This window comes from Octopus sinensis, linkage group LG18, assembly GCF_006345805.1.
Source record: "Octopus sinensis linkage group LG18, ASM634580v1, whole genome shotgun sequence".
Lineage (NCBI taxonomy): Eukaryota > Metazoa > Mollusca > Cephalopoda > Octopoda > Octopodidae > Octopus > Octopus sinensis.
This window is the reverse complement of record NC_043014.1, coordinates 3,533,946-3,543,945: the sequence shown is the minus strand read 5'-3', so window position 1 is coordinate 3,543,945 and position 10,000 is coordinate 3,533,946. Positions and strand designations below refer to the sequence as shown.

Genomic DNA, 10,000 nt, shown 5'->3' with positions numbered 1-10,000 from the left:
GGATATCCAGAGATAATGCAGTACGATCGTTTCATGCAATACAATTTAATTAAATAATGCAAGTATTACATCAGTTTTAAAATGTAGAGCAATCTTCAGGTGCATACAACTATAGAATTTAGTTAAATTTAAACGATTCATTTTTTGATAGTTATTCCATTAACCAACATACCAAAGATGGTAAGTAGGTAGGCAGAGAAACAAGTTTCATCAACAGAAACATAGTAGTAATTAATATTTTTTTCACGGAGACACTGCTTATCATTGATTTTACTTTGTTATTTAGATTTACTACCGAAGTAGTAAATCTAAAATATATATATATATCATAGTCACTGATTTTGCAACAAGCAAAAATGTTGCTTCTAAAATCTCTTAGGTATATATATATATCCATCATCATTTAATATCTGTTTTTCATGCTGGCATAGGTATATAGATATATATATATGTGTGTAAGCAAGTGTCTTGCTGCTGCTGCTACATGCCTAAAAGGCAATGACCACCACCACCACCGCCACACCACCACCACTACCACCACCACTAACACCACCACCATCACCACCACCACCACCAACACTACCACCACCACCATCACCACCACCACCACCTCCACCACAACCACCACCACCACCTCCACCACAACCATCACCACCACCTCCACCTCCACCACAACCATCACCACCACCTCCACCACCACAACCACCACCACCACCACCAAAACCACCACCACCACCAAAACCACCACCACCACCACCACCACCAAAACCACCACCACCACCACCAAAACCACCACTACCACCAAAACCACCACCACCACCACCACCACCACCACTACATACACTACTACTCGCCTGACCACTATCCTTTCATTTATTTCACTTTTCTCTTTATTCTCTCCCTTTTCAGGCGCTGGTACCAACTCCTTATGGGTCGGCGTTATAAAAGAAGGTTCCAAGAATATGTGGAAGACTTGCGGTTATAATTTTGGGGAAAATCACGGTAACTGGACTGGCATTGGTGTTAAGCCATTATATGCTATGATAACCGTGAGAAGAAGACATGTCTATTATGAATATGAGTGCAGCATAAATCTTCGGTTACCTGTCATCTGTAAAAGTAAGTCAAATCAATTCTGCCAAAATTTTCTCAATTCCTGCACGATTTGCCCTTCAACCAAATTTTTAGCAATTTTGCCAAGTATCTGGCACTTCTGCCCAGTTCTACATGTGTCTTAGTGGTTAGGGGTTTTCGGCTTACACTCATAAGGCTGTGGGTTCGATTGCCAGTGCAAGACACTTTAGTTCACATTGCTGCAGTCCACTCAGCTGGCAAAAATGAGTTGTACTTGTAATTCAAAGAGTCAGCCTTGTCTATGGAATACTCAGCCACTTGCACGTTAATTCCATGAGCAGGCTGTTCCATTAATTGAACCAACAGGAACTCTTGTAACTGATAAAATGCTAATTAGAGTCAGTTTATCCTGTTCTGCTCAAACGTATAAAATTCTTCCTAAACTTAATAAATGTTAACTAATTCCTCCTAGTTTTAAGAAATTTAGTGTAATTCTATCCAATTCTTCACAATTTGCTTAAATTTGACAGAAGTCTTTCCAGTTCTAAGCAAATATATCCAGTTTTCTTTAATTCTGCTGAATTCTGTACATATATATATACATATATACATACGATCTACACTTATTATATATTATATAACATACATACATATATATATATATATATATATATATATCTATATAATATATATATATATATATATATGTATATATATCTATATATATATATATATATATATATATATATAAACATATACAATATATATATATTATATATACACATACATATATATACATACAATATATATATATACATACATATAACATATATATATCTATATATATATATATATATATATATATATATATATATATATAGATATATATAAATAATATATATATATACATATACATATATATATATTATATATATATATATATATATATTATATATATATATATACATACATATATATACATACATATATATATATATACATACATATAACATATATATATATCTATATATATATTATATATATATATATATTATATATATATACAGATATATATATATGTATATATATATATATATATATATATATATATATATATATATTACTCAGATATATATATACACAGATATGTTACTAGTCCTAAGATCAACTTTTCTCTAGAGGTTCCTTGAGGAATACGCAGCCCCCACCGAGTTAGGAATCTTCTGAATACCGTTATTAAATGACTTACTGTTTGCTTTCTTTTCCAGCTAATCCTTGCTATCCAAATCCATGTCATAATGATGGTACGTGTATGCCACTCGGTATTGAGTACAAATGCCTCTGTAAAGGAAATTTTACTGGTACTAACTGCAACAGAAGTAAGTATCATGCGTTTAATTGGAGTAATAAGGGGAAACCTGACAGAATTGCTAGCATTTCGTACAAAAGGCATTGTTCCACTTCTTCCGCTTCTTTATATTTGAAGTTCAACTGAGCTGGAGTTGACTTTGCCTTCCATTTTCTCATGGGTTAATAAAATAAATACCAGTTGAACTCTAGGGGCATTGTAACTGACATGCCCCCACCTAAAAATTGCTGGTCTTGACCCGAAATTAGAAAGGATCTTAATTTCATTTACAATAAAATCTGAATTACTCTTTTACTCTTTTACTTGTTTCAGTCATTTGACTGTGGCCATGCTGGAGCACCGCCTTTAGTCGAGCAAATTGACCCCAGGACTTATTCTTTGTAAGCCCAGTACTTATTCTATCGGTCTTTTTTGCCGAACCGCTAAGTGACGGGGACATAAACACACCAGCATCGGTTGTCAAGCAATGCTGGGGGGACAAACACAGACACACAAACACATACACACACACATATATATATATACATACATATATACGACACGCTTCTTTCAGTTTCCGTCTACCAAATCCACTCACAAGGCATTGGTCGGCCCGGGGCTATAGCACAAGACACTTGCCCAAGATGCCATACAGTGGGACTGAACCCGGAACCATGTGGTTGGTTAGCAAGCTACTTACCACACAGCCACATTTTTTAAAAAACTGTGTTGAAAGCCATATTGTTATATTTTAAAACTTACTGGCCCTGGCAGTGACATTCACTCATGGAATTTTGAGCTGGTTTGAACCCACAAGTTTGCCCTCTCCTTCGTGAATGTTAACCACATCTGATGGTTGGTTCTAACGTTTCAATAACCTTGGTTTTGTAACTCTATAAAAAAATCCTTGCATGGAGAATAATGCAAGCTTTTGAAGACAATGAATGGCTTCATAACTCTTGCCAAAATGGTGGAAATTGTGAAACTAAGGTCAAAGAATTTGTCTGAAAATGTCCACTCAAATGCTTGGCAGAAAAAATAAAACAAAACAAAAGTATTTGCAAAACAGATGAGTTTATTTTATCTTTTACTTATTTTATTCTTTCAATTAAGACCAAGCTGGAGCACCTCCTTCAAAGGCTTAGTTGTAGAAATTGACCTTAGAACTTAATTTCAAAGTCTGCTACTTGTTCCATTGGTCTCTTTTGCTGAACTGCTAAGTTACATGGACTTAAAAACCAGCACCTGTTGGACATGGTTGCAACACATGCCTCCCAGCTGCACACCCATGTGTCTGCATCTGCACATTATTATTAGAAATAAAGATTACGAAAAGTTACAAAGATGTTCTTTCATTTCAGATAACGCTTGTGCTGGCAAACCTTGCAGGAATGGTGGAACTTGTATTGTTGATGGCTATGAATATAAATGCAAATGCCCGGCTCCATATTTTGGCAAGAATTGTGAAGAAAGTAAGTATTTCATTTTGAGTTATTTCAATAAATTATACCAAAAACAAGGCAGATTTGTTGTTAGAAACGGTTGAGCATCAAACCAGTGGACTTGTGATATACGGTTATTTAGTCCTGACCATTCATATTCATCATTGACGTTGTTGTTGTTGTTGTCATCATTGTTGTCACTGTCAGTTTTAATGTCCGCTTTTCCATGCTTGCATGGGTTGGATGGAATACATTGAGGCAGATTTTCCATAGCAGGATACCCTTCCTGTTGCCAACTCTCACCTATTTTCGTGCCAGGCAGTATTTCTCCATGATCAGACATGAATGACACCTCCTGTATGATAGGGAAAGCCATTGAGAACATTCACATTATGTCAAGACAAGAAGACACAAATACAAGAGATATTCAGCAACAGTACGTTGTAGTAAAGATTGTTTGCCAACATAACATGGCAGTCCTGGTTTAGGACGAATGTTGCTGTAATTTAGCCCCAAGAGACATCGTCTCCAGCTGGCTATACGACATGATCTGTGTCCTTATATTTTTGAACAAGGGAATCTAGCACCTCCACTCAGCTCAAAACGATATCTGTGTATTGTGATTTCTGGGTTATTTCCCTTCATCAGCACAGAATGATTGTTCGGCTAGAGGTGGCACTGCCTAATTCCCTTTTGAAATATATAGCTTTCAAGGTGACAACTAGTTACTGATCTATAAATTAGAAAATTACCATTTTTAAATCTCATGAGAGATATTCAATGAGAGTACTTTGTAGTAAAGATTGTTTGCCAACATAACATGGCAGTCCTGGTTTAGGACGAATGTTGCTGTAATTTAGCCCCAGGAGACATCATCTCCAGCTGGCTATACGACATGATCTGTGTCCTTGTTCAAAAATATAAGGACAAAGATTGTGTCATATGGCCAGCTGGAGATGATGTCTCCTGGGGCTAAATTACAGCAACATTCGTCCTAAACCAGGACTGCCATGTTATGTTGGCAAACAATCTTTACTACAAATTTGTTGGGTTTTTTTTCACTTGGCTCTCCGTTGTCACATCTGTGAAAAGAGGTAAAATATATTCGGATTTCAAAAACATTAAACAAAAGTTGTAGAGTAAAAATAGAACTAAACAAAAACAAAATCATAAAACATTATAAAAAAAAAATTTTTTTACTTTAATGCAAATAGCATTGGAAAGTTATCTGACAACTAACTCTGTGTCTGTTCTTACTTTTGCATGTAACTTACCTAAAGAATGGAAAATATACAAAAAAAAAGTAAATGATTGAATTTTGTAGAATTTATAACAATATTTTGCTAATGTATGTTTTTGTATTTTTCTTTTTCTAGTTGATCTGTGTGCACAGAAACCTTGCCTCCATGAGGGTACCTGCTATATCGTCGGTGGTACCGTGAAATGTACCTGCAAACCTGCTTATGTTGGGCCCAGATGTGCCACATGTAAGTTCACTTCTTTGTTAATCTTTCATTATTTTTATAGCAAACATGTCAGTAATGGTTGACTCTAGTATGTACTTTCATTGAGCAGTCCTTATAATTAAAGGTGGTCCTGCCATGACCATCCCCACTTTTATTTATGCATATAGGTTCTAAGTAACTGATGTATTTTTTTCTTTTTAAGGTAGTACCATGTAATTTTAAAATTTTTATTTTAGAGAGATTTGGTTGCTATTTCTAGCAGATTTGCTTCACTGCATTGAAGTTCTCTACTACTATGACACACTTATAATTAAACAGTCATTAGTGTATCACCTGAATGATGATTCACAATGTTACTTCCGGAATCTGAACCCATCAACTGACATACCTGCAATATGATGGTCATTAGCACCACTTAAACCTGTCATGAGCTCTAAGACTCATGAGTCCAGAGCTTAGCCAAGTTTCCATAAGGAAATCAGATCATAACACTCTCCCTCTTTAACCCTTTTGATACCAACCCGACTGAAACCAGCTCTGGCTCTTTAGTATAAATGTCTTGTTTTCATAAGTTCTGAATTAAAATCTTCCACCAAACCTTTGTCACAATTTATGTTCCTAACACTAGCTGAATGATAACAAAGTTTTTTTACTAAATTCTTTGTTATATTTAAAATGAATTGAAAGAAACACAGAACATCTCAACAGAAATATGGTAATGAAAGGTTTAAAATATATAACAGAGAAACAATTCTTAACCCTTTCGATACCAACCTGGCTGAAACCACCACTGGCTTTATAGTACAAATGTCTTGCTTCCATAAGTTCTGAATTAAAATCTTCCACCAAACCTTAGTCTCAATTTATGTTCCTAACACAAGCTTAATGATAACAAAGTTATTTTACTAAATTCTTTGTTATATTTAAAATCAATTGAAAGAAACAAAGAGCATCTCAACAGAAATTTGGTAACAAGAAGGTTAAAATATATAATAGAGAAACAATTCTTAACCCTTTTGATACCAACCTGGTTGAAACCATCTCTGGCTCTGTAGTACAAATGTCTTGTTTTCACAAGTTTTGAATTAAATCTTCCACCAAACCTTAGTCACAATTTATGTTCCTAACACTAATTTAATGATAACCAAGTTATTTTACTAAATTCTTTGTTATATTTAAAATAACTGGAAGAAACACAGAGCATCTCAAAATAAATACAGTAACGAAAGGGTTAAAGGAGCCATTGGTCCATTCTCAGGTTAACTTCCTGGCTGTTGTTGAAACTAATTTACAGCTGAGTGGACTGTGGCAACTTCAAACAAAGTATTTTGCTCAAAAGCACAATACCCCATCTGATTCCATAATTGAAATGTTTTAGCATTTAAACTGACCATATATGGCCTGAATATTCTACTTATTTTGTGGCCAAACAAGCCAGTTCCACCTTTTCACACATACCCTACAATGTCATTCTAAAAATGAACAATCAATTCATTGAAGGTTTGATGCTACAAGGTAATGCATGACTAATTCTAAACAATGTCAATAAATAAGCATCACATTTGGCAGAATAATCTGAATGCTGAAGCGTTACAGAAACAGCAGGCACTGGTATGGTCATGTGACGTGTATAAATACGGAGAGCTGTGTAGAGGAGAGCTGATCTCTAACTGTAGAGGGAACCTGTGGTAGAGGTAGACCCAGGAAGACATGAGACAAGGTGGTGAAGTATGATCTTTGAACTTTGGGCCTCACAGAGCCAATGTTTATTGATCGAGACCTTTGGCAATATGCTTTGCTTGAGAAGACCCAGCAAGCCAAGTGAAAATTGGCTGATGCTGGTGTCATGTAAGAGGCACTCGTGCCAGTGGAACATAAGAGGCACCCATGTCAGTGGCACCTTTCAAGTGTTGGGCCTCATGAAGGCAAAGTGACTGATGTTGGTGACATATGAAAAGCTCCCTTTGAGTGTTGGGCCTCACGGAGGCAATGACTGAAACCTTTGGCATTTTGTCATGCATGAGAAGAAGACCCATCAAGCCAAGTAAAATCGCAGTCGTGGCAGATACCGGGGTCATGCAAATGGCATGTAAAAGCACCCATTACACTCTCAGAGGGGTTGGTGTTAGGAAAGGCATCCATTCGTGGTGTTTGTGACAGTTAATAACATCCAATTTTAAAAGTACTAGCTGTTGACTCTTTTGTAATTAATATTCTTTCGTTTTCCCCTGTTGCAAGTTTATTTGGTAACCTCACTAATGTTAGTGGTACAAAAAAAAAGCATCCAATACACTTTGTGAAGCGGTTGAGTTGAGGAAAAGCATCCAGCCATAGAAGTCATGCTGAAGCTGACGCTAGAACTTTGAGCAGCCCTGCCATGACTTGCTGGACCCTATCAAACTGTGCAACCCATTCCAGCATGAAAAACGAACGTTTGATGATGATGATGATGATGAGGATGATGATTAATGATGAAATGACTTTCTTCTTTTACAGATGATGTTTGCTATGATCAACCTTGCGTGAATGGTGGAACCTGTATCCGTCATGAACACAAATATGAGTGCCAATGTTTAAAGGGTTACAGTGGAATCAACTGCCAAACATGTAAGTTGAACAACTTCATATCTTTTGATTTCTATTCAGGCCAATAACTGCATGCATTCCTGCACCTGTTTAAGAAATTAAGTAATTAAGAATTACCGTCCAACCCGTGCTAGCACAGAAAACGGATGTTAAACGATGATGATGATGATGATGCTGATGCTGATTTGTTATTCCTTTTTCTTCTTTTCGCAGATTCAGCCTGTTATGCACATCCTTGCCTAAATGGTGGTACTTGCATTGCTGTGGGTTTGAAATTTACCTGCCAATGCCGAATTGGATATAAGGGCGAAGTCTGCAGTGTCTGTGAGTAGCTATTTAATTCAATGCATTACACTCATCCAAAGAATTCAAAAAAAAAAATGGAAAAAAATCTGAAACCAAAAAGAATACAAAAAGTTGTGTTTTTTTTTTTCTTTGTAAGAAACAACTTAAATAATTAATTCTTCAATAATATTTTATTTTCTAATTATTAATTAGAATTTTGGGAATTGTACTTGTCTGGTAAGTAATATTTGATCTCAGATTGTGAATTGGAAGATAAAAGAATTTCAAAGCAGAAGAAGAATCATATTTAGACATTGAAAAACACACAAAGACTACTGTCCACTTCACTTCATCATTCACTGCTACCACCACCAAACCACCACACCACCACCACCACCACCACCACCACCACCACCACCACACCACCACCACCACAATTACTACAACAACAATGAAACACTTATGTTTCCAGAGGTGAATTATCCAAACCCCAAAGAATCCCTCTCAACACATGGCTATGATGTTCCCCACTACTTCTGCTCATGATCAGAGATGCACATATCGTCAGCCACTAAGGGACATGCTCAACTGGTTAAGGTCAAACAACTGACAAGCAAATCTGTGGTATTGAGCAGAATATTTGCTGTAGCCCATCTTTTATACCAAGACAAAACAATGTACACGATGACACTTCCAATCAGTTAAGATCAGAAGCCATGCGAGCCACTGCCTGGTACTGCTATTATTATTATTAGCATTCTGCTAAGATTGACTTTGCCTTTAATCCTATCGGAGTCAATAATATAAGTACCAGTTGAACACTGGGGTCAAGGTAATTGAATAGCACCTTCCCCTCACCCATGCCCACACCAAATTCCAGACCTTGTTCTCTTTGTAGAAAAAATTATTATCATTATTATTTTATTTTTTGCAGATGATGCTTGTCACTCTTCTCCTTGTTTAAATAAAGGAATTTGTCGAAGCATTGGAAATGAAGATTATAAATGTTCCTGCCAACCTAATTTTAGTGGCAAACAGTGCACCGTTTGTAAGTTGACTGTTTTTCCTCTTCTTTTTTTCTCTTTGTACATGTATATATATATATATATATTCAAACATATAAGGGATGGCCATAATAGGACATCCGACTCACTAGAAAGAGCAGCTAAACTCCAAACCACTAATAGTTGTAATTCTGAAATGGAAAGAGAAATAAAAACTTTTACCCTCTCCTTTCTGGACTATGCATAGTTTCAGCAATCTTTTGTAAATAAAATAAATTTATTTACCACTGGCGTTGCCTCTTCGGCAGAAAAGCCAAGGACTACCATATATTCACGAGGCGATAATAAACATGCCTTGAGTCTATATGCTATAAATTTTCAAAATCCTCCACATTCGCACGGTTTTCTCAGCAGTAAATATAAACTGCTGATTTAATTTCAAAATTAGCCAAAAAATCATTAATTAATAAATTTTAGGTTAGCAAAAAATTCTAGAAAAATTCTCCGCTACCAGGAATGAGAGAGAAATTAAATAATTCTAAATGACAATAAATAATCGTTTCTACAACAATTTATTTTCCTGAATTTAATTTAACTTTTTAGGATTGTATGTATATCAATAAACATCTACTTGAACACAAAATGCATGAGTACTGGGAAGTCAAAGAGGGAGTACATCTTTTTGGGACACCCTATATATATATTCTGAGATCTCTTCAAAATGTGTGAATTTTGATGAAAGTTTTTTTTTAAATTTAGAATCAGTTTATTTACATTAAGGTCATTACTACACAT

At 35.6% G+C, this 10,000-nt stretch overlaps 1 protein-coding gene across 3 annotated transcripts in view; it reads left to right on the top strand.

Moving 5' to 3' along the window:
* The window catches only part of LOC115221322 (fibropellin-1-like), a 105,393-nt gene that overhangs the window by 6,703 nt on the left and 88,690 nt on the right, over positions 1-10,000 (top strand). For all 3 annotated transcript variants that reach the window (XR_005002741.1, XM_036510651.1, XM_029791492.2), the window contains exons 4-10: positions 910-1,119; positions 2,343-2,453; positions 3,784-3,894; positions 5,241-5,351; positions 7,827-7,937; positions 8,130-8,240; positions 9,136-9,249. Coding sequence is in view for 2 of the 3 variants with exons in the window: in XM_036510651.1 (XP_036366544.1) it covers positions 910-1,119; positions 2,343-2,453; positions 3,784-3,894; positions 5,241-5,351; positions 7,827-7,937; positions 8,130-8,240; positions 9,136-9,249 (879 nt within the window). In the remaining variant the exon portion in view is untranslated. The remainder of the gene's footprint in view (positions 1-909; positions 1,120-2,342; positions 2,454-3,783; positions 3,895-5,240; positions 5,352-7,826; positions 7,938-8,129; positions 8,241-9,135; positions 9,250-10,000) is intronic.